Source organism: Odocoileus virginianus, chromosome 18 (assembly GCF_023699985.2).
Source record: "Odocoileus virginianus isolate 20LAN1187 ecotype Illinois chromosome 18, Ovbor_1.2, whole genome shotgun sequence".
NCBI lineage: Eukaryota > Metazoa > Chordata > Mammalia > Artiodactyla > Cervidae > Odocoileus > Odocoileus virginianus.
In genome coordinates, this window is record NC_069691.1 from 30,869,631 (window position 1) to 30,895,401 (window position 25,771).

Here is a 25,771-nt window from a genome sequence, read left to right on the forward strand (position 1 = left end):
ACTAGAGTCTGATGTTGGGGACGCTAAGGTGGCCGGGCTGAACCCATTAGCCCCTAGGGATGCCCGCAGGGCAGGCGTCGTCTGCGAACGACAACAGGACGCACCCAGCACGTGGAAGGATTGAGGCAAAATGTTGGCCCCATCCTTGGGGAGTAGGGGAAGAGGGGTTAGTACGATCCTCAGCCCAATCCAGTGGGATTCAGAAATGACCCCAGGACCAAGCGTCTGCCCCGCGCGGTGCGCAGAGGATTACGTTTCTCTGCCCCGCACCCGGCCGGGCAGCGCACCCGGGGATCCAGTTTCCTTCGGAATGTTCCCGTTGACTTGGTTTGAAAGTTGAAGCCCCGGGGTAGTAAGGCTGGCTGCAAAAATCTCCAACCACACTAATCCTAGACAAAATAAAAACACAATAGGCCGCAAACCAACCAACTTGGGGCATTTCTGCGGGGGTCTCCCGGCAGGGCGCACGTCGCTGCGGAACCTGGAGGGAGGCAACCTTTCTACCTCGAACTTTCCATGTGTAGGAAGACCTCAGGAAGGTGTTAGAATAGGGTCTCCCCTCTACTGCCTACTCCGTCTCCTAAACTGGTATAAAAACATCCCCGGAACCAACTGCAGCCGCAGCTCTGGCGGGGTAGGGGGCGGGGTGGGGTGGGGTGGAGGCCCAGGAGGCTTGCCTTGAGGCTGAGCTCCGCCACGAATTTGCCCCACGCCAGGATGGAGGGTCTCCCAGGGAGACGAAACCCAGCTGGAGAAATCGCGGCCTGGGAGCCCCTGGCCCCTCTCGCAAGACAACCCGCCCGGCGCGAAGGATGCGTCTCCCGATCCCCGCGCAGGGAAACTGGAAGGCAGGCAGACTCTTGAGCTCTAACAGAGTAATCTCAAAGAAGAAGGAAAAAAAAAAAATCTTTAAAAATGAAAAGGGGGGGAAAAAAACTAAATTTGAACAAAACTAAATTACAAGCCCACAGGTCCCTGCGCCGCAAACGAGGTGGGGGAGGAGGGGGCGGAACGGCCGAGGCGCTGAGCGTGGGGGATGCAGCACGAACTCCGTCCCCTGCAGAGTCGGTGCCTTCGGGGGCTCCACCGCCGCACGCTCCGACTTGCAAGGTTTGGACTCACAAGGGAGGCCGAAGGTGGGAGGGAGAGGCGAGAAGAGGGGTGGAGGGAGGGAGGGTGGGGGGTCTTTTTCTCCTCTCGCCTGCTCCAGGAGAACTGGAGGTGGCAAAGCGTTAGAAAACTTTGGAAAGTTTGGGTAGCGTGGTTAGCGGTGGAGACGCACGGCAAGCTAGCCGTACTGGGGAAGGCGTGGGGGAGCAGGCTGGGTGTAACTGGGACACCAGGTCCTCAGGCGGTTAAAAATCCAAGTCTCCCGGGTCAGGTCCGCCTATGGCCCCAGAGGCTTCTAGGGGCCAGTACCCCGGGAAAGTTTGAGAACGTTTCTCTAGGAGACTGAGCAGGCAGAGCCGGAGTTCCGCGATTTGTGTCGGTGCGGAAAGCATTACCCCATGACAGCTCAGAGCTTGTCTGCCAAAGCGGGATTAGATCCGCTGGCTCAAGGGTTCGGTCCCCCACCTTCCCTCACCCGGCGAGGGCCTTGCGCGCGCCTGGGATCTTTGGGGTGATATGCGCGGTTTCGAGTTGCGCGCCGGGTCTCCATGTACCACGTGCGTCTACGGACTCCGGCGGGCACCTTTGGGAGAGTGCCCCCAAAGGGGAGGGGGCCACGCAGCCGGGATCATGCTGCTGCTACGACATTCCAGCTGGTGCACATCCTTGCTGGAGGCAGGACACTGTGGCCCAACCCAAGTTCTCCCCGCGCCCTGGGAAGGAAGTGTGGTGCGCTCGTTGGAGCGCGAGGCTGCCGCCGCCCATTCCACATACTGCCTGGCATCCTGCTTTTCCTCACTGCACACCAGGGAAAGGCATAATTCAATTATATCATCCAAGTGCAACACAGCCTTTTCCTCTTTTGCCCTGGAGCCTACGACGTTTCGAAGGCGAATCTCCCAATTCTCAAATAAATACCTATCGCTCCAAAGCCGAGCTGGGTTCTCTAGTAACTACTGAGGGGAAAAAAGAATTCAAATCGGATATGAGTTTACAGCCTGAAGCGGCTTATTTAGGCTCATTGAGTGCCATTCCAAATGGCACAGCTCACGCTATTTCGAGAGAAGTTGGAGATTGGAGAGAAAACGGGGTTATTTAAAGTGACTCCCAGAAAGCAACTTTTCTTCCCCTGGCTCCCTCGGTTACCGCGTCAGTGCTCCAGCTTAATGCAGCCCGTGCGACCCAACCTTTGATATTTAAGCCTTGCCAGCTCCTGGGTGAAACTACCTGTTGGGAGATTCCGCAGCCTAGACATTCGGCCCTCACTTCCCCGGTGCAATCCTGGCAGCGATGGGATGGCTCTGGGGTTGGCACGAGAAGGGAGAGGAGCGGAGAGCCGGGAGCAGCGGACGAAGTCAGCTGCGCCTGGCAGTGCCCAGTGAGCTGCGCCCGCCCTTCTGCTCGCTCTCGGAAAATTGGAAATAGTACGCTGAGAGGGGCCCCTGGCTTCAAGGATGGGCCCAAACTCAGCTCGATTCTCTAAATTAGGAAACCCCGAAACGGTGCCGTTTGTACTGGCACCTCGGTGCAAGTCTAACTTTAAAAGACAAAATGTCTCCAGGCGGCTTCCTCGGCGCCCACCCCCACCCCGCACTCGCATACCCTGCACTTTCTCCGGCACCAAAATTCCCCTTACTACTTCTGGAAATTCGGAAAACTCCTCAGACGCTTGGACGCGCTGCAACCCAGAGGCTGCTTAAAGCTCTTGCAGGAGTTGCTTGAGGGAAATCACTCTGTTCTTGCGAGCAAACAGAATCTCTGTATTTTAACACAACCTAACTGGATGAGGGAGTGGAGCTAGGAAGGACAATTTGAGCAGTCTTTGCAGCCTGTTGGAGGAAATTTCGGAAGTTGCGGACAGGGGCTTGTCTCTCACAGGAACCTGTGGCAGGGACAATTCGGGCCGGGCCCTGGGTTTGGAAGTCTCGCTTGGGAAGCACACAGCCAGGGTCTGGCTCACGCGGTTTAATAACATTCTTTCTGGCAAACTCTCCGGCAGATCCCGCCCTGACATTAAATTGGGGTGGACGTGGAGACGCAGGCTGGGCTAAACCGGAAAATTTTCCCCCAGACGCGGAAGGCACGCCGGGTTGTATCTCCGATGCGGGTTTCTGCTTTTTGATAACGAACCCCAGGCTGTTTGGGGAGCAGTGGAATTGGGAGAGGCCTTACGAAGGGGCCGATGTGGGGGGTGGAGGGGGCGGAAAGTCTCTGTAACTAGGGGTACGGTGGCGCTTTATTCTCGGCGCACGCGCTTCCATCCCCGTGGTCACAAAGCACTCGGCTGAAAACGAAATGGGGAGAAATATTAGGCAACTGCAGGGAAGAAGGGGGGTAACCCTCGTCTTGTTTAGGATGCTCGTTTTGACAGCAGAGACTGAGGGGTTATGTAGAAGAAAGAGAATTTATTCGTGAGAATTAATTGCACGGGGATGAGTATTGAGACTTCGAACCTAAAAGACAGCTCAGACCCTTTCCCGCGCCACAGTCTCTTTTTATGATCCTGGCAATATGAGACTGGCCCTTAAGTCGCACTCCTAGTCCCAGACCTTCGTGGCATCTCCAGGCCCCGTGTGTCTCCCTGTGGACTCCTCTCGGCATCCTTGCCCAGGACCTAAGGGAATCTGGAACGACTCTTGCAAGCTTGCCCTTCGCAGGGCGCACACGCATGGGTGGGCTCTCCCCACGCGGCTGTCTCCTCTGCCCCGCGGACCCCTCAGGGGCCTGGGAAACCCGAAGTATTTTCCAGCGCTCAAACTCGGCACTCCTGTTCTATTTCAGTTCAGTCCCAGGGGCACGGACCCAAGGATAATAAACAATGCTGCTTATTAGAGATACAAACGGGCACAGAAAAGAACCACACAGAAAAGCAAGCGCAGAAAGCATTTTAACAAGTGGCCAGACGTTCAGAATTGCCATTGAAATTGACTTGTAATGTACAACAGAAGGTATTCCTCTGAAAGACACTGAAGTTGGAGGAATATAGGTTTGTCAAAGTGTGATGACTGATGGAGCAGTTTTTATTTACTTGGTTTTTCTCTGGAAATCAGGCAGGGCTGCTGCTACCTCTCTACAGGAGAGGTGCCTCCTACCTCCTGCCTCTCTAAGGAACCTCCTTCCTGCTCCCTCTCCCCCTGCCCCTTAGATCGCTAGCCTCATAAAAAAGGGAGCATCTTCCAGGTCTCCCCATACTTTGGTACCCTTATTTCAGATCCCACAAGAATAGAAAACACTACCTTCTCTTTAGGCAGTGACAACACAGGCTTTGGGGGGAGATGTTATTGTAACAGGCATGGTCAGATAATTCAGAGATACAAAAAAAAAAAAAAAAATTTCCACTTTTTCTTCTTTTTTAAAAAATAGAAATGTAGATACCTTTCGAGTCTGACCTCCCTAGTGGGGGGGTGGGACATGGCTGAAGATTCCTCCTGGGGAGCGGGTGAAACCAATTTCTGCCCTGCAACGGCCTTGGGAAAGGGCCTCCCATATGGTGTGAACACCCCCCTTACAATGTCAGAAAATATTCCTGCCTGCAATATTGGCAAGAGGCTGCTGTGACAGGCGGTGCGGCTTTAAATAGGAAGAAGACCACAGGGTGAAAGGAGCCTCAACCTTCCTACCCATCAGACTACCTGCCATCCTGTCCCCAAAGGCCCAGCGCTAAGGAGACTATGAGGAAAAATTTGATTTTGAGCAGGGTGGGAAAGGAATCCATGCGTGTTCTAGAAACAAGCCTCCATTGGATTCTCAGGAGCTGGCTTACCACAGAATAGGTCTCCCCAATCCAGCTGCTGAAGCATTGTCTGAGCATCTCTTCCTTCTATGACCCAGTCTCCCCACTTATGTTGTGGTGATGGTTCAGGTAATGTTGGAAGAAACCTCAGAGGTGTTTTCGTCCAATTCTCCTGGGCAGCTGTCCTTATGGTTGTGTTAAGGGGAGGGTCTAGTCTCCCCAAGGCCAGCCCTGCACCCACACAAAACTCTCAGCCTAGGAGACTGGACTGGGGCTAACCCTGGCTGGGCCTTGAATTTCATCCCCTCTGCCAACCACTGGCAACTCTTTTGTCTGGAAATCATCATGGTGCCAACTGCACCCAAAGAAGAGCCTAAACTATCTGTTCCCACCTCCTCCCACCTCCGTAAACTGATGGCCTTCCCAGAGTGTTGATTCCTGTATTATTTTAGAACTTGTTCAGGTGTGTCTGGCCCTTTCTGCCTGCGCTAGTTGACAACTTTTAGGAAGGGTCTCTGATGAACTCAAGCTTAAGAAACCCCCTTTGCAAAGTGTGTAGCTGAGTTTTAAAAGGTGCCTCAGTCACTTTGGAGGGGGAGGTAAGTTCTGCTCTGTCCTCCCCATAGTTTTCCAAATCAACTGACCTGTACCTTATAATTTTATAGGTGAGGAAACAAAGGCTCAGAGAAGGTAGTTGACTTCCTAAGAGCACACGGTGAGCTGAGGGCAGAGTCTGCACTATACTCTGAGATTCTTGATTTTGAAGTCCGTTTGCTCAGTTTTGAGGGTGTTGTGATCGCTAAAGTAAACTACTGTTCAGGAAGCATCGACTCTGTGCCAGACCACGTGCATGCCAGACACTTTACGTAAGTCATCACTGCAGCAGTTCTGAAGAGCATCATTAGCTCCAATAAAAATTTAAAAATCAAATTATGAAAATAATATGCATAAATCAAAATACAAAGGGGCATAAAATGAAAGTAAAAGGCTCCCACTCTGCTCTTCCCCCCTGCCAAGAATACCACTGACCTTTTTTGCCCTTTAGTGACTCTCTCCCATATCAGACAGACCTTATCATTACTTTATGAAGAAGGAGAAACCAGCTCACATTAGGTGGACTGGCTGGGGCTACCTGTCCCCAGGCTCAGCAGTTCCACTCTTCTGCATTAGCTAAGATGAGTGGGGAGAAAATGGAAGTGAAGAAAGCCAGAGATAAAAAGAAGGGTCAGGTTAGAGTTAATATCACCCCTTCCTTTCCTCTCTTCCTGCCCCATCTAGGCACTTACTCACGCTACAGTTTTTCAGGAGACCAGACCATGGCTCTCTCGGTGCAGATATCCTGAGGCTCATCTGTGACAGCAATTGGGCCAGCAGCTCTCCTCGGGCCCTGGTCGCCTGAGTACTGCCCGACAAGTGCTGCCCCTACCCTGTACTAGCTCTAGGACTGGAGCAGATGTCTTAGGCTTGAGACTTTCCTGCTTGTCTCTGAGAGTTGTTCTGAGGCTAAAATGAGAGGCAGGGAAAAGACTCTGTAAACTTGAAATCTTTCCATGTAAATAGAGCAGCTGCCTTTCAAGGGCCTGGATAGGAACCCTGTGCCCGACTCTTGCAGAACAGTAGATTTTTAGGGATCTAAAGGTTTGCATTTTGTCTGTGTTCTGTCTGTATGTAGGGGCAGGGCTACAAGTGTGTTTTAAAGTAGAAAGGGCTGTTTTTTTAATCCCTGAAAGATGATAACACTGAATCTTTGGTATCTGAGCGGATTTCTTTCTACTGGAGAATAGGTACAGCCAAGCTGTTGAGGGTAGGAGGAGGCAGTTACCTTGCTTGGGGTGCACAGTGGGGTGGTAAGAGGTGTGGCTGAAAGGATGCTTCAGCTGCTCCCTGTGGGTAGGTGTCTACCTGCAAAGGCTGATCTGAGATTGTTCAGGGGCAGGAGGGTTGGTGAAGCTGAACACTGCCGGGGGGGTGGGGGGGGGGGGGGGGGGGGGGGCATGAGCTTCTCAAACCGGTCATTACATTTGTTTGTTATTATTTCTTGAGAGGAAGTGGAGGGCTATTAGAGAATGAATGTGATAATTCTTCCAGGGAGCTAGTCTTGTCTTTGAGGCTCCTTCATTCTGGAAGAATCTTTAGAAACATCCTCAACTGAGGGGCCTCCATGTGACAGCAAATGATAAGCTAGGGCCCGGGTCTCCTAAGCTTTGCAGAGGAAGAGCAGCTGTGGTTGGGCTGGTGCCTCTGAAAAGCCCTATTAGAAACTTGCCCAGAGTCCAGTAATGTGCCCAGATCTGAGATGAGATGGAGGGAGACTGTGAGCATCAGGGAAGAAGGAACGGTTTTAAAATGAATGAAGGGGGCCGGGGAGTGGGTTGGTTCCAGAGAGAAACCATGAAAGGAGTGAAAGTCAGATTTTCGGGAAGGCCCAGCCAGCTGCACAGCCTGCCTTTAATGCCTGTGTCAGGACAAAGGATGCTGCGCCCCCTGGTGGCAGACTGGGGGTCGGCGCCCGCGCGCTGCGGCGGAGACCGGCGGCCAGACCCAAGGACCAGCTGGAAAAGTCGGCGGGTCAGATGCCTTTTCTTCTGTTTGCTAAGGGAGTTGAAGTTGAAATAGCCTTTGCTTTCTCAACTCTGCAGTCTAAATAGAGACGTTGGTGTTAAGTGAGCGGGTTTTGTAATTCTGGCATGCAATTTAGGCCGGCAGGACAATGCCTGTTTAGAAGTAACCTAGTGGGGTGGGAATTGCCCTGGCCGGGAGAAAAGATCGGCATTTAAGCGGAGAGCTGGTCTGAGGAGAATCTTGAAAAATTAAAGAACCTCCCTTTCTCAGTCTTAACACAAAAGGGGCTACAGTAAGATGTTTTAAAATTCTTTTGCTGGGATTTATGAGATAATCGTTACTCTTTTCCCAGAGCCTTGCACATTTGACATTATTGTTATTATTATTTTCTGTTTATGTGAGGGTGCAAATGTTAGGTTTCAGCATCCTGAGTTCCCTGATCCTGAGCAAAGATTTGTGTGGCTCCCCTCCTTTAAAAATGCAAAACAACGCTCTCTTCATCGCAGAAGCCATCCCCTCCACCTTTTGTGGAGCCTCCTGCAAAAAGCCGCAGTGAGTGCAGGTCTTTAGTCTCCACTCTGTTTCTTTTAAAAATAAAGTATGAAAGTTGTGCTGGAAATTATGCTGCTAAGTGTTACATGTGGTAGGTGTGAATGTATGTTTCAATAGTTCCAGGCACAAGACCAAAAACTTCCCCAGAATTAGCAGAATTTTCAGCTATAATCTGGCTAACATTTCAGCAAATAGGTCCAAAGGCCTGTTGGGAGCATGCTGCCTCCAAGGAGCTGTAGAGTTGGGTTTCCACTGACATGCTGAGCCGTCCCTTGTATGGTCAGGTGATGTTCAGTGCGATCAGCCCCAGGAAGAGCTTTGTGGTGGCTACAAGTTTCCTCTCCTAAAACCTGCAGATCAAGTCTCTGAGTAGTCAGTTGTACCCCCAGGGCCATTATTTTTGCTCTGCACTTGAAGTCTTAGCACGATAGAATGGGTACATTTTTTGTTTTTGTGTTTAAGAAACTGATTATAGTGCTTTCAAGGACCACTTGAGTAGCGACCTTAGTAGGCAGAGCTTCAGGGAGCGTGTAGCCAGGCTGGATAGTGTCACTAGGCCATATGCTTCCCCGGAGGAGCAGGGCTGCCTCTCTGAGAGGAAATGGGACGCAGAACAGAGCCCACACATTGTGGATGGCGGCTGCTGAGCACAGGGCTAGCTTTGGCCTGGAGCACTGTGCCTCCCCTTCTCTAAAGTGAATGTGTGAAAATGAAAGTGTTGGTCACTCAGTCGTGTCCGACCCTTTGCAACCCTGTGGACTGTAGCCCGCCAGGCTCCTCTGTCCAGGGGATTCTCCAGAGTACTGGAGTGGGTAGGCATTCCCTCTTCCAGAGATCTTCTCAATCCAGGGATCGAACCTGGGTCTCCTGCATTGTAGGCAGATTCTTAACATCTGAGCCCCCAGGGAAGCCTGAACAGCTTTGTACTGGACCGAACGGTGTTGGGTCCCCTCTACAATTTTAGATGTTGAAGCTCTAACCCCCAGTATCTCAGAATGTGACTGTATTTGGAGATAGAACCTTTAAAAATGTTATTCAATTAACAGGTCAGTAGGGTGGGTGCCCATCCAAGGGAACTGGTGTCTGTATAAGCAGAGTTTAGGAGGCAGGAAAGTACAGAGGGAAGACTCTGTGAAGATACAGGGAGAGCGTGCTCATCATTGAGAAGGAAACCTCAAGACTGAGGCCTTCGAAAAGCCATCCTGCTGACACCTTGCTCTCAGATGCATAGCCTTGAGAACCGTGAGAAGATAAATTTCTGTCATTGAGGTCACTCAGTCTGTGGACTTGGTCACGGTAGCCCTAGCGAACTAATGCAAATGGATTCTCAGCACCAACCAATTCTGTGTTCCATTTGGGGAAAAAAACCTAGAGCACCAAATTTTTCTAGTTTTTGAGAGGGGTTAAGAGTCTTTTGCTCTTTAAATGTTGGCAGCAGGGCTGATGGCTTCACAGACAAGCAATCTGTGTAGTCCCATGAGACTGGTACTCAGCAGGCCTCGGTGCTCGGTGTCACGTGAAATTCTCCAACGTTGAACAAGGGGTTTGCATTTTCACATTGCCCCAGACCCCACAAGCTATGGAACCCGTCCCCACAAGCTATGGAACCCGTCCAAACATGAAGTTTAAATAAAATTTAAACATGGTTAATTAAGAGTGTAGGGGCTGAAACAGAATATGTCTGAGGCTGAATACAGCGTGGGACACAAGTTTGAACTTTTTGTTGCTAAACAGATTATGACTTCCCATTCCCCCGACATCCCTGGGAAGGAATTTGTGGAGCCCAGAGGTTTCTGGGGCGGGGAAGAAAAGTGCACAGAGATACTCCCCAGGTGTGATTCCCTGAGATTCTAAATACATGAGCTGGTGTAACAACATCAATAACAACACAACTTTCTTTTTCCAGGGATGGGCGATCAGAAGCTCAGAATAAGAATATGTTGAGAAGCGGTCTCACAGGAGGAATTAAGTGTTTGGTTTAGGGCGGAGAGCTGGGCTGGCCCTGTGGATGCCTGATGCTGGTAGCTCTCCCAGAGCCATGCACCCGGGCACCTAGCTGGGCTCCAGGAAACTGAGCTGAGTATGTGCCCCACTGTGACCTCCATGACTCTGAGGGGCAGTGCGGCTCCCTGGACAAGCAACATGGAGACTCAACAAGTGACAGGGGAGAGGGCCTGGCTAGACCACACTTTTCCGCCCACAACTGAGGAGCAGGACTCTTTCTCCTTTGGGCTGAGCCAGTCTCAAGATTCTCGAGAGGTTTCCCGTTGGGTTAGAAGGGCTGAGCTGCGAGAGGGAAGCTGGGCTGCCTGTTTGAAGGTGGGCCTCAGCGCTCAACTGTAAGTGAATGAGGTTCCTGAGAGTCGTGGTGCACGCCATGCTGGTCGACTCTCATTTGGAAGGGAAAAGTTTGCCCCTGTGGAAATGAACATCAGTCATCAGGGAGCAGAGTCCCGGGGATATTATGGAGAGATCCTGTTTTTAAGGCTCTGCACTGATTTATAGAAGCTCACTGAAAATATTATAGTGGAATGTTCAGTCAGGAGGTCTGCTTTTCTAGTTCTATTTCTGCCCAGTACTGGCTAACTGGAGAGTGTAAATTTTAAAAGAAATAATTTCATATGCACATTTATGCAAACTCCCTCAGGGGAATGAGTGAAAGACTGTTTGAGACACTCTGAATTTCTTGGAAGAAAGCTGCTGTATAAATTAATATGGAGCTTTTTTTTCCCCCCATCCCAGGTCTGCAAGACAGAACTGGAAAGAACTCCTCCCTTCACTCATGGGTGAAAATGAAGCTCTCTACTGGCCTCTATCAGAGAAGCTAAAAATTTCCCTCTTTCCTGCAAGTCTCCCAAATCCCATGACTCTGATTTCCAGGTCAGAGACTAAGATTTAATTTTTATTATTCTTTTTTATTATTTTTTATACCCGGCTTATGAAGAGTGCCCGAATGATTATGAGCCTGCTGTGGGCAAGGCCAGGCCTTGGGTGTGAGAGGAAATTGTATCACGCCTACTTGGTGATTTGCCCAAGGTCACCTCCTAAATTCTTCTGACAAACAGCACCCTCCTCCATCCTGGAGTTGGCGAGCAGAGTCCTCCTCTGGACTGAACCAGTCCCAGGATTCTTAAGGGATTGAGGTAGTGACCCAAAATCTAAGAGAACTAGAATTCGGTATATGACATTTCTGATTTCATTCCTAAATGGTAGTTCCCTTCAGCATGTGGAATATAAGAAACCTCACTAAAAATTTTTAATTAAAAGGCCACTAGGTTAAGACAGATGAAAATTATGTCCATATGAAAACTTGTCCACAAACATTCACAGCAGCGTTATTCATAATAGCTAAAAAGGAGAAACAGTTTAGACAGCCACCAACTAATGAATGGATAAACAACTTGTGGTTTATCCTTACAATGGAATACCATTTGGCAATAAAAAGGAATGAAATATTGACACATATTAAAACGTGGATGAGCCTTTAAAACATTATGTTAAGTGAAAAAGCCAGTCACAGAGGAACAATTATTATATGATTCTATTCATATGAAATTCTTAGACTAGGCTAATCTAGAGAGAAGATAATAACTAGTGGTCACCAAGGGGAATAGGTCAGAGTGCAGGCATTGGAAGATGATAGTTGAGTGGTTCAGAGTTTTTGTTGGGGGAGTGATAAAAATGTTCTAAAATTAATTGTGGTGAAGGTTGAACAACTCTGTGAATATACCAAAAAAACAGTGAATTTTGCACTTTAAATGGGTAAATTGCATGATGTATAAATTGTATCTCAATAAAGGTTTTAATTTTAAAAAAAGATACTCTAAAAAAACCATTGGTTTATGTCTTTTTCTGAAGTTTATTGCCTTGGAATAGATATGAAAGTGTTAGTGGCTCAGTCATGTCTGACTCTTTGCCACCCCATGGACTGTAGCCTACCAGGCTTCTCTGTCCATGGGATTCTCTTGGTAAGAATACTGGAGTGGGTAGAAGATCCAGGGATCTTCCCAACCCATGGATTGAACTGAGGTGTCCTGTATTGCAGGCGGATTCTTTACCATCTGAGCCAGCAGGGAAGCCTTGGGATAGATATGTCTAGGCTTAAAAACAGATTGTATGAACCAAGAAAAATGAGAATGTGAAAACTGATTTTTATCTTAGGTAGAGAGACTGATTTGCAGAACTACAGATAGCCACAATACCTGTAACAGTTTCAAACTGCTAAAAATTTTTTTCTAAGCCTGAAATCATTAATATCTCTGTAAACAATGATGGGAAGTGGCTTTGTCTTTTTTGTGTTTTCCATATTATTTTCCCTTTCTTAACTAATAGCACCCCAGCGTTCTCTTAAGGAAACACCCACCTCATTTACAGTCCGGGTGATTTGCATGTTGCTCACCCTATGTTTTAGGCTTTATGACTCTGACCTGATCAGGTAGCAGATTCTACCCAGTGGTATTGGTGCTGAATCACACCAGCTCTTCTGAACCCGCCGGTAAATTTTCAGAAATTTTGTGAGCCAGTTGTCAAACATCATCACAATTAAAATTTAAAGCATATGAATATATAATTAAATAAATTATATTTAACATGAAGTGAATAGGTCCTCAAAACTCACCACTTTCTAATTATTTGAATTCATTACTCTATTATCTGTGCTCTTGAGGCTTTTTACATCTATTGGATCTGGATGGTGGAAGTACTATATATATATAGTGCTCCGCTACTGTGCATCTTTTCCCAACTCCAGGTTCAGTGACTTCCAGTTGACAGCTTGAAAGTGAACGTGGTGGCAGGATATACACCACAGAGGTAGGCAAATATCTTATATAAGGACTTTTTCTTTTTTGTCAAGGAGATTGTTAAACATTTACTAGCTAGAGTGGGTTGAATGGTATCCTGGCAACAGTTATGTCTACATCTTAGTCCCAGGAACTTGTCAATATGATCTTATTTGGAGTAGGACTCTACAGGCGAAATTAAGGTTCTTGACATGAGATCATCCTGGATGATCCAAGAAGGCCCTAAATATAATCACGTGTGTTCTTACTTGGAGAGAGAGGAACACAAAAGCACAGAGGAGATATGCAGATCTGAGGAGGAGGCAATATGGTCTTTGAAGCAGAGATCTGAGTAAAGCTACTCTAAGTCAAGGAAACCTGGAGCTACCAGAAGCTGGAAGAGATAAGAAACAGAATCTCTACTAGAATCTGTGAAGGGAGAACAGACCTGGTGACATCTTGATCCTGGATTACTGACCTCCAGAAGTGAGAGAGTAAATTCCTGCTTTTTAAAGCCACCCAGTTTGTGGTCATTTCCTTTGGCTTCCACAGGAAGCTAAGGTACCATCAAACCACGGCAGCACTATTACCTGGTTCAGTGATGGGCCTGGGACCCATGCTAAGACAACGGGAGCTCAGCTTCTATTGTAAAAGAAATATACTCCTTCTCCTAGAGGTTGCTAAGTGGTACAGTCTTTGCCAGAATATTTGCCAAAGAAGGAGAACAGTACAGAAAGTGGTAAAATCGGGATGCAGAAACAGAAAGAAGAGAGAGAGTCAGAATCCAGATAATGTTATTTGAGAAGCTGAATCTATTCTACTACTGAATTTTTAAAATTCTATGAACAAATTAATTTCTTTTCTTTCTAAACCAAGTTCTTAACCAGTTGTTGTTCAGTCAATCAGTTGTGTCTGATTCTTTGTGACCCCGTGGACTGCAGCACGCCAGGCTTCCCTGTTTATCTCCCAGAGTTTGCTCAGACTCATGTCCATTGAGTCAATGATGTCATCTAACCATCTCATTCTCTGTCGCCCCCTTCTCCTCCTGCCCTCAATCTTTCCCATCATCAGGGTCTTTTCTAATGAGTTGGCTTGACAAATATAGACATGTTAATTTTCAGAGCACAGATAGGATTGTAAATACATAAAATTGCTATCATTTCATTAGTTACTATTTAAATCAAGCATAACTATATGTCAAACAGTGAACAATCTGAGATTTATCTGAACAAAGCATGCTTATTTGTTCCACTGATAATTACTGAGCCAAACATGTCTCAAATATTCTACTCAGGACAGATATCCATCTATGTAAGAGCTAACAATTTATTTGCCTGTAAGGAGTTCAGTGTAAGCCACATTAATGAGATTACCAGCAGGATTAACTTTCCATTTTATAGTCCATATTTTTCCAGACAGTACTAAATTCATGTAATTTCATTATTCTTCCTAAAGAAAATTTGTTTAATGCACAGCTAAAATATTTTAACTTGTTTATGAGATTTACTTAAATGTACTTAATTTACTTAAATGTACTTAAATTTACTTAAATGTACTTTTAAGTACATTCACAGATCATAAAAAAAATCTTTTGGAGTTTTTAGGTTGGGAAAATATTCTTATAGTTATTTCCAAATGATGTTGTACCTTTGGTAATTTTGTACATTTCAGCAATTTTCACTTTCCATTATCCTTAGTAATTTTTTAATGTGGGCAAGCACATTTCTGAAAGGAGCAAGCCACAGAAAATCCTAGGGACAGATATACAGTACTGGACTATTTTTAAAGCAAAATCTTTTTTATCTTCAGCTTTTCTATCACTAAACCATTTTTCCAGTTCAAGAAGTTTAAAATTAATTTCCCCCCCATAATCCTATCTCTTACCTCTACTTTCAAATACCTTTGTCTTTTGATGAGCACATTTTGGATGAATTCCCAGTCAACTTTTAAAATTTAATTAAACTCAGCTAAGTTTAACTCAGCTTTAACAGATAGTTTTCTAATAGCTGGTTAACTGGGAGCCCATCTTTAGGAATTCTAAGAAAAAATGGTTGGTCAATGTTGCACGTTGATAAAAGTTCTAATACTGATGTCACGAGCATCAATAAACAAATGCCTGCTCGTGTTGATCTAAAAAGACAATAAACTTTCAAATGCAAGTATCCAACTATTACATTATTCTGAGTATTTTATATTTGTTAGTAGCATTGCTTATCAAAAAGAGACTGAGTATTTTCAAGTCAAAAAACTCACAAAAACCAACAACCAGTTAAAGAACAAGAGAGTAAACCACGCATACACACACACACAGGAGGCACAGAAAATAAGAGATTGTTCTGAAGACAGATACATGAATTAGTCGATAACAACTCAAGCCTACTCTTCTAGGAGAATTCTCCTTCTGTACAAACATGTAGCCACCAATGGGGAGAGACGGATTGGGATTTGGAGGTTAGTAGACACAAACTGTTACTTATAGAATGGATAAACAAGATCCTACTGTGTACTCAGGGAACTATATTCAATACTCTGTGACAAACCATAATGGAAAAGAATATGAAGTGTGTGTGTATCTGAATCACCTTGTTGTGCAGCAGAAATTACCACAACATCATGAATCAACTATACTTCCATAAAATACATTTTTTAAAAAGTAGCTACCAAAATTTTGGGGGTGAGTAGGTTCATTATCAACTTAGAATTACAAGGAACCGTGGGGAAATTAAAACTGTAGCTTTCAGAGTCCCCATTTTTATAGACCCCTAGAAGCCTAAAATAAAAATTGGGAACACATCAAATTGAGTAAAAACAGAAGTAAACACTCTCAAAATAAGTGTTTAGAAAGCTACTAAATAATTAAATATTACTCATTCTTGATAACCCTGGCTATGGAGAATTCAAGCAAGTTTGCTTTTTTCCTAAAGCTAAAAAGAAACTCACCGCCAAAGTTGAAATACAAGGAACCGGAAAAAATCAGTGATTTGTTCCCTGATGGCAACTTTATGCCAGAGATACGAGAGTTTCTTTACACCGAATTGTTTTCTTCCTGTGGAAAACATCGATAGGAATCTAGGTGAATGGATATAATTAAGTAGTTGTGTGGCTCTAAAATGCTTTTCTCCCCCCCATCAAAATGCCTCAGCGTTTTCCCAGGAACCAGAGAGGAATAGCCTTCAGAAGAGTTAGGCCCTCGAGATGTTTCCAAACTGCCTGGAGGAAGGCTTGGACCGACTACAATAGGGAACCATCCTGCCTTGGACACGAGTCTAAATTGATGACCTAATACGTCTTTTCCAACTCTGACTGCCATAGTTTTATGAGCATCAAGAACTGGGCATCTGCCACAGTCAACAAACAGAGCTTCTCCAGCGCTTATACATCACTAGAAACTCAAATATACCAAAATTGGGGGAGCACAGTCTCCCAGGGCTCAGGGTGCCACCTCTAGCTTTCACCAGGTATGAAATGGAAATGCTTCTCTGGTAGGATTATTCTTAAAGAAAAGGAAGTATGTATCACTCTCCATGTTACCTTGCTTTAAAAACTCTAAGCCGGAGCCGACCCAGTTGCTGAGAAACTGGTGAAGAACAGCTTAAGGGTCCCTCTTTCTCAGGTGGTGGTGTCCAATTTCTGCCCTGTAGCCCGCCGGGCTCCTCTGGCCATGGAATTTCCCAGGCAGGGATACTGGAATGGATTGCCATTTCCTCCTCTAGGGGATCTTCCTGACCCAGGGTCTTGAACCTGGGTCACCTGCATTGGAGGTGGATTCTTTACTGACTGACCCACCGGGGAATCCCTCTTTCTCAGGGGCCCCCCTCCAAAGCCCTGTACTTAATTTTGTATTTGTAATTTTGCATTCTTTTGGTTGAGTCCCCTTAATTAAAAAGCTGTAGACCCTTCCCCTGTCCTTATATATAAGGAATCTGTCCTTATCAGTCAGTCAGCCAGTTCAGTCGCTCAGTCGTGCTCGACTCTTTGCGACCCCATAAATCTGTCCTTATAATAACTTGCATCAAATCTTAACTCGATATGAGTGTGAAAATTAAACACCAAGTCCCCTTCATCTTTTATGGCTATCCTCTACCTCGGGCAAGTCACTGTTGATGATGAGGCCTCTTGGTTTGAGTCTCTCGTCCTCAGTCATGCTCTCAGCCACAGCAGTGGTTCAAAATCTGACTGCCATTTAAGCTTATTCTCTTTAGCTCCTTCGTGAAATAACCCTCCACTGTGGGCTAATTATTACAATGGCTTATAGACTCTAAAGGCCAGAAGATTTTCCATGCATGGTCCTCCTTTTGGTTAAGCTACATCCCTGTTCCAACATCAGCTAAGTTTTGTTTTCTGTTCAGGTTGAAGGATGTGGACTAGGCTTCCACGCTTTCTCAACAGGCTCTCTTGGCTCAAGAGACCAAGCCACAAAAACATTTACTTTTTTTTCTGATTACAAAAGTAACAGCATGTATATAATATACATCCATAAATAACTTGAAACCTTGTAATATATAGCACAGAAAGTGAAAATCTTTCCTAATCCTACACAGCTGAGAAAACCAGTTAACATTTTTTTCAAGGCATATATTAACATTTTATTTATTATTTTACAAAACTGGGATTATATTCTCAACTTTGAAGCATGCTATTTTCCACCTAGCAATATGTCTTAGACATATTTCCCTGCCAGTATGTAAAGAGTGATCTTCCTTTTAATCTTCTTTTTAATGGCTCCATGTATCGTATTGTGTGGCTGAACCAAACTTTCCTTAACCAATTGCCTGTTAATGCACATTTGGGCCCTTTCCAGTTTTCCCTGTAAAACAGATTCTTGCAAACATCATTTTACACTTACATCTTTGAGCAGTTGTAGGAGTATTTCTCTATGATGAATTCCCAGAGGGTGAATTATTATCAGGTCAAAGGGTATGAGCACTTCATTTTTAATAGCTATTGCCAAATTGCCCTCCAATAATTTTATACCAATTTACACCCCAAACTACACTGTAAGGAGGAGCCTGTTTCCCCACCCCACCCCCTTAGCAACACTAAAATCGGGCAATTTAGGGATGTCTGATGTGAGTTAGGAGTTAAGAGATTCAGCCTGTGGAGTTTTCTCCCTTTGTGAACCGCTAACAAAGACATCAAAAGTCTCCCCCTTTCCTTGATGAGCCCTGTGCTCTCAGTGAGCCAATACCCAGACAGACATCTAGCTAAGATGAGAAGCAAAAATTCTAACACCTGATCCTTGCGCCTAGCTGGATTAGAGATGATTCGCAGTGAATGTATAAGCGAATGTGTTAGTTCTATAATACTTAATAACTTAATCATGAAAGAAATATAAAGAGCGATCTTGACTTGGGCAGTACTGTTTTAATGTAAACAGCACATTTAATCTTATAGCATCAGAATATTTACCTCTGCACAATTCCTGGAATTCACCCCTATGTTTAGTGGAGCAAAGTCATTTGAAGAATCTATTCTTTAAAGGTATGTGATAAGTGACTCTGAGTCAGCCCATTTAAGAAGAGCACCATTCTCCAACATCCAGTCTGACAGAGCTCATTTTGAGGATTACTATGGTTTATGTGTCCAGAATTAGGACCGCTGGGCACTAGACTGGGAAGAAACTTCAGGATTTATCCAGTCAACAGATTTTGGAAACTCTAGCTCTACAAAGCCTTGGTGTTGCTTCCAGGAGACACAAGTTGACAGAGGAGTAAGGTTGAAGGTCTTAAAGGTTCATGGTATTCTAACCCTAGTTCCACAGGAGCCTCACTTTGATCTGCTTCATATGGTGGGTTATACAGCATGTTATCTGGAGCAAGCCAATCCCTTCCTCTCCTCAACTATAAAATAGACGTGAGAGCAGAGCATGTTAAGAGTAGTGAAGATTAAATTAAATAATTCTATGCATGTAAAGGCCTCCCTCGGTGTCTCAGACAGTAAAGAATTTGTCTGCAATGCAGGAGACTTGGGTTCGATCCCTGGGTCAGCCCAGTGCCTTGCACATCCCAAGGACTCAATAAATGTTTACTAATTTATCATGTGTGATTCTCCTTTGAAAACGGATTCCGCTACTAAAACATAGACTTTGAAACCACCCATTTATTTGTTAGTCTTTCAAACAAAGTGATTCTTTCAGATGGAGTAGTGTTAAATTTTATTTCCCAAGTTCTAATCCAATGATCCTACTCTAAGACCCCAGTCCACTTTCATGGAGACTGCTGGAGGCACTGAGAATGATCGGCCTCCCACACATCAGGTGGTTCCACTCACAAACCAACCAGCTAAGATCACAGCTTCTCCATCTGCATTCCTATTGATTTCTAGAAGAAGTACCAAATGTATGGAAAAAATGGTTTTCTTTGCCTTGTGGGAGAAGGTCCCTGCAGGTTCACCATGAGAAATGATCATAAAGGTTGCAAACTGTTAAAAATATTTCCAAGTTGCCATCTCTTTCATGACTGTGAGGACAATGGAAAGGAGTTCAGAAAGGGACACTTCAACCTTCTGAGTTTGGCTGAAGTTTCTCTTCTTGGCCAGATGTTTTGAAAAGGAAGAACTCAGTCAACAAATGTACAGTCTTATCAAGCATTTTCTTAGGAAAGCTTGTCTTTGTGTAGGGGAAGTTTTCCTAATGAATCACAGACACGGGGCTGGAGGGGGAGAACATTTTCCTCTTCGGTCCAACACAAGACCAAAATCCAGGGAGTAAGGAGCAAAACCTTCCAAACTGTGCATCATTTCTACCCAGGAACGCCTCCCAGCCCCTCACTGCTGCTGTGGGAGAGCCAGACGTGGGTCTGGGGAGGGGCTTCTCTGTGTCAGGGTTGTTTGGGGTCTGTGCTAGACTTAGGAACACGCAGACATAAAAGCTGTAGAATTAAGGGCTGAAAACAGCATTTAATGAAACCCCTCCCTCCAGACGCTCTTGATCAAAGTCTCTCCTTGCACTAAGACAACCGAGCTACAGTTGCATACATAAAACTTTGGCAACACCCTGTCCTCATGGTTTTCAACAGAGGTTTCTAGACCTCTGAAACTGGGCATCGTCCCAGAATTGAGATCCAGTTGCATTACGCATACCAGAAGACACACCACCACAGCCGAAGCCCGTGCAACCGCTTTCTTTTAACCTCGCGTCTGTGAAAAATTACTTTCCAAAAAAATAAGTGAAACCCGATGTCTTCTCCGGGTGGTTATTTTTGCGCCTATGAAGTCAATAAAACTCTCCAGATTTATTAGACAGCCCTGCTGCGGGAGACAAGACCGCTTCCTATTCCCCAGCAAAAATGTGTGCCATGCCTTTCCGTAACCTTCTGACCACAGATTTTCATTTTATTCATTTCTTTTATTTTTTCCCAGAAAATTTGTCAAAACCTTCTAAGATAAGTGGCTTGGCCTGCACCAAAATCCCAAACTCTGGCATCCGAAAGTGACAAAATGAACACATTTCAGGCTCCGCTAGCTTTTCTTCTTTCCTTCCTATTTTAGAGAGACCCCCGTTTCTTTTCATCAGAAACAGCAAGGAGTCTGGCTATCTTTCCTTCAACCTCTCTAAACACTGAATGTAACACCTACCAAGTTACACTCCTGTGGGCATTCACTAACCATGGAATGATGACCATGATGATGACAACTGGAATCGGTTCTATTTACTGTCACAGTATTTACTGAGCCCCTACTGTATATGCTGGGGTTCTCCTGGGTATGGAGATTAAAAAATGTAGAGGATGATATACATTCTTCCCAGAGCTTAGCATTTACTTGGAGAAATAAACATGTAAACAAGTACAAGTCATTTAGTGCGACAGATTTCTTAATAAACAGAATCTTGTGGGATACAAAGACTAGCACATGGAAAGGTAATGAAGGGTTTCTCAGAGGAGATGACTCTTGAGCTGTGTGTTTAAAGATGAGTTGGAGTTTATCAGATAAACTTAGGGTAGGGCATGTCATACAGAGAGGCTACTAACTGCCAAGGACCAGAGGTGTGAAATAGCATGCTACATGTGGGACCTAAAATGTTCTCTGCATTGGGAATGAAGGTCAAAATGTTGTAAGCAACCTGTGTTCATGCATGAATGTGGGTAGGCTTTTTAGGAGAAGGATAAAGATTTGGTGCAATTGTGATAGCATGTTCTGCAGAGAGAGCACAAGGGGTTGAGTGCTATCCAGGAGGGAAATGAAGAGAGCCTAGACCAAGCCAGTGTGATGGTAATGAGAATGAAGATTTAAGAGTGATAGCAAAGTGGAAGACATAAAAAGGTTATAGAATGAAGATTCCCACTCCAGAATGACTTTTAAGCAGTTGTATTTCATTATTTAACAGTGAAAATTACTTCCAAAATACTTATAATATTAAATTATTGACTCACTAAATTTCTTTCTCCATCTACTTCCAAAAATGATTTGCAGTAGGAAAGAGATTGTAGTAGCAGCCGGGACCACCACGTGTGACTATGTAACCTTGGCCATCTACAAACTGACAAGAGCATTTGTAGGGAATCATCTTTAGCTCAGTTATTCTGAATATCATTTAAAGAAATTCATACCAGCACTATCTTGACTACTTTGAATTTTGATTATCCCCCTGTTAATAGGAAACATTTATCTCAACTTAATTGGTACTTTCTTAGATGATAACTTCTAGTTCCCTTACTCATATTTTCAGGGAAGTGAGAGAGAAGGTGGGGCTTCCCAGGTGGTTCAGTGGTAAAGAAACTGCCTGCCAATGCAGGAGACAAGAGATATGAGTGTGATCCCTGGGTTGGGAAGACTCTTTAGGGAAGGAAATGTCAACCCACTCCAGTATTCTTACCTGGAGAACCCCGTGGATAGAGGAGCCTGAAGGCCTACAGTCCACGGGGTCGCAAAGAGTCGGACATGGCTAAGTGAGCATCAGTTCAGTTCAGTCACTCAGTCCTGTCCGACTCTTTGCGACCCCATGAACTGCAGCACGCCAGGCCTCCCTGTCCATCACCAACTCCCAGAGTTTACTCAAACTCATGTCCATCGAGTCGGTGATGCCATCCTGCCATCTCATCCTCTGTCGTCCCCTTCTCCTCCTGCTCCCAACCCCTCCCAGCATCAGGGTCTTTTCCAATGAGTCAACTCTTCGCATGAGGTGGCCAAAGTACTGGAGCTTCAGCTTCAGCATCAGTCCTTCCAATGAACACCCAGGACTGATCTCCTTTAGGATGGACTGGTTGGATCTCCTTGCAGTCCAAGGGACTCTCAAGAGTCTTCTCCAACACCACAGTTCTAAAGCATCAATTCTTCAGCGCTCAGCTTTCTTCACAGTCCAACTCACATCCATACATAACCAGTGGAAAAACCATAGCCTTGACTAGACGGAACTTTGTTGGCAAAGTAATGTCTCTGCTTTTTAATATGCTATCTAGGTTGGTCATAAGTTTCCTTCCAAGGAGTAAGCGTCTTTTAATTTCATGGCTGCAGTCACCATTTGCAGTAATTTTGGAGCCCCCAAAAAACGAAGTCTGACACTGTTTCCACTGTCTCTCCATCTATTTCCCATAAGTGATGGGACCAGATGCCATGATCTTAGTTTTCTGAATGTTGAGCTTTAAGTCAACCTTTTCACTCTTCTCTTTCACTTTCATCAAGAGGCTTTTTAGTTCTTCACTTTCTGCCATAACGGTGGTGCCATCTGCATATCTGAGGTTATTGATATTTCTCCCAGCAATCTTGATTCCAGCTTGCGCTTCATTCAGCCCAGCATTTCTCATGATGTACTCTGCATATAAGTTAAATAAGCAGGGTGACAATATACAGCCTTGACGTACTCCTTTTCCTGTTTGGAACTAGTCACACAAACACCCAAACACACGTGAGAGAGAGAGAAGGTGTTCTTGGCCACACCTACTCATTCGGTTTTGGCAAAGGAAAGAAGATGAAGTGCAGCATTTTGGGAATCAGACGACTCTTAATTTGTTCCCTATGAAACTAAGACATACCTAAGCTCAGTTTTCCCCACTGTATAGTGGACCAACATTAATGTCTATCTCGGCCTGGTGGGCTGCCCTCTGTGGGGTCACACAGAGTCAGACATGACTGAGGTGACTTAGCAGCAGCAGCATAGTTTTGATGTCAGAATTAAATGAGCCTATGAATAGCAAGTACTTGGTACTTGGTACTTGGTAAGGTGACAGGTCTCAGTACTGTCTATGCTGTGCTGGGTGCTTGGAATAGTTTGCTGTTGTTAATTTGGTTGCTAAGTTGTGTCTGACTCTTAAGCAACTCCATGAACTTGTAGCCCCACCAGGCTTCTCTGTCTGTGGGATTTCCTAGGCAAGGAAACCGGAGTGGGTTGCCGTTTCCTCCTCCAAGACATCTTCCCAACCCAGGGGTGGAACTCATGTCTCCTCCTTTGGCAGGCAGATTCTGTACCATTGAGCCACCTGGGAAGCCTGCTTGAAATGGACTCCTTATAATCTTCTTGTTTTATAGAAAAGGAAATTTAAGCTCTTTGAGGGCCTTTATTTATCTTTGTATTTCCCGTCCATAGATTAGCATCTGCCTCAAAACACCTATGTGTCTTGCTAACAGGGATTGCATAATAACCTGTCCAAAGTCAAACATCTAGTAAATAGCATGATTACTATTCAAACCTATGTGTGCATAATTCCAAGGCTGGTGCTCTTTTAATAATTTCCCAGTTTTATTGTATAAAAAAGGACATGGAAGCTGATTGAAGTGCTGCTTTGTGCCTTTGTTTACTACTATTTGATTATCATCCTTTAGGGCTCTCAGTATGTGCTGGGCTGGCCAAAAAAGTTCATTCAGGTTTTTCCATAAGATGTTACAGAAAAACCCAAACAAACTTTTTAGCTAACCCAATAGTTTCCATTCATATCATTTGAAGCTTATTTCCAGAGCATTTCTACATGGGTCAAGATCATGGTTTGTATTTTTTGCTTGAACCCCATATCCAGTTTTTACTGCTCTCCAGAAGTTTCACCTACTAGAATCTATAAAAGACACTTCAGCCTTAACATCCCCAAGCCAGAGCTCATCTACCAGCTGCCCCTCTTCCTTCTCCAAAATTTACCCTCCAGAAACCCTGCTTTCCCTTATGTTTTGGTAGATGACATGTTCTTACACCCAGGCCCTCAAGGTAAGATTTCAGATTCAATCTTCACCCCTCCTATTTTCCTTATTCAACTGGTCACCAAGTTCTATTGTTTCTACCTCAAAAAAGGTATTTTCAGATGTGGCTCTCCCTTTTCATCTCATCTGTTACTGTCTAATTCAGTACAGTGGTCCCCTCTGTACCTGTAGGGGATTGGTTGTAGCCCCTAGCCCCCGCCGGAATACCAAGCTCCATGGATGCTCAAGAATTTTATGTAAAATGACATAGTATTTGCATATAACCTACACACATCCTCACATATACTTTAAATCATTTCTAGATTACTTATACCTAATACAATAGAAATGTTATGTAAGTAGTTGTAAATACAATGTAAAGCTGTGTAAATTGTTGCTGGCAAATTCAAGATTTGCATTTTGAAACTTTATGGAATTTCATATTTCAGATATCATCCATGGATACAGAGGGCCGACTGTACTTCACCATCTTTTGCCTGAAGAGTCTAGACAGCTTCCAAATTGACTTTCTTAGCCTCAGTACTTTCAGTCACCAGCCTTTTGAAGGCAAGATGGCCTTTCTCTAACTTAAAACAGGTCGGACACTCTCCAACTCTAAACCCTTGGGCAGTGCCCCTCACCTTCAGTGTAAGAGGTTATACTCACTACCGTGTAATTATTTTATTTAAAACTGAGCCCAGTCAGGTTTTCCTGCCACTCTTCTCGTGTGTCCTTGGCTTTAGCTCTCCTGAACCACTTGCTCTTCCACAAATGCTGAACACACTGTGGGACTGCCTTTCTGCCAACTGCTTCCTCTGCCCAGAATGACCTTCCTCCCCTTTTTGGCCTTGAAAACGCCTGCTCATTCCTTAAGGCTCAACCCAATATCACAACCAGGGTGAGGCTCTCTTTACATCTCCCAGCTGACTCGAGGAAAATTAATTTTCCTTTGCATTGAACAAAACGCTTCCAACATTTTTATTAAAATTAGTTCTTTATGTCTTAATGGTCCACTTAAGGGCAAGGACTACTTGATTCACTGATACAAGCTTTATCCCAACATTAGGCTAGTTAAGGTTTTATTTTATTTTTTCTGTTTAAGGAAAAAGACCACATTGCTTGCTTGCTTGTTTGTTTTAATAAATGATTAATAGGGTAATTGGGCTTCGCTGGTGGCTCAGCCAGTAAAGAATTCACCTGCAATGCAGGAAACGTGCAGGAGACACAGGTTTCATCCCTGGGTTGGGAAGATCCTTTGGAGAAGGAAATGGCAATCCATTCCAATATTCTTGCTGGGAAATCCCACGGACATAGGAGCCTGGTAGACTACAGTCCACAGGGCTGCAAAAGAGTCAGACACGACTGAGCAACTAAACAACAATAACAACATAAGTGGTAAAAGGAAGATGAGTCAGATATTTGAGACTTTGGTCTGGGACATGGTACATACTCAATATATGTCAGTTAATCCATGAATACCAGGGATTCCCTGGTGGCTTAGACTGTAAAGAATCTGCCTGCAATGCAGGAGACCTGGGTTCGATCCCTTGGCTGGGAAGATCCCCTGGAGAAGGAAATGACAACTCACTCCACTATTCTTGCCTGGCCAATCCCATGGACAGAGGAGTCTGGTGGGCTACAGTCCAAGGGGTCACAAAGAATCAGACATGACTGAGTGACTAACACACACATCCATGAACAAACCTACGTTATAAACACTTAACCTCCCTCCAGGTGCAACTTTGCTTAATAACAGAGGTAAAGAACAGCTATGACAAGGACAGATTGGTCTCAGGATCATATGAAATCCATTAAAGCCAGATCACTCCTAATAGTGAGGTTTCTTTTGACCTGAAGGCTTTCCTACCCTGCTATGGGCCACCCTCAACATAGGATGTTTTAAATGTTTTAAAACCTTTCTTAGAGTTCT

The 25,771-nt window shown here is 44.9% G+C and overlaps 1 protein-coding gene across 6 annotated transcripts in view; it reads left to right on the forward strand.

The window, feature by feature from the left end:
* The first annotated feature begins 677 nt into the window (after nt 1-677).
* The window catches only part of LOC110125789 (uncharacterized), a 40,639-nt gene continuing 15,545 nt past the window's right edge, over nt 678-25,771 (forward strand). For 3 of the 6 annotated variants that reach the window (XR_011492806.1, XM_020875082.2, XM_020875109.2), the window contains exons 1-2: nt 678-1,136; nt 10,700-10,837. Coding sequence is in view for 4 of the 6 variants with exons in the window: in XM_020875082.2 (XP_020730741.1) it covers nt 916-1,136; nt 10,700-10,837 (359 nt within the window). In the remaining 2 variants the exon portion in view is untranslated. Of the gene's footprint in view, nt 1,137-10,699; nt 10,838-12,707; nt 12,770-25,771 lie in introns of all 6 variants that reach the window. The other 3 variants (XM_070480521.1, XM_070480520.1, XR_011492807.1) reach the window with 2 other exon arrangements.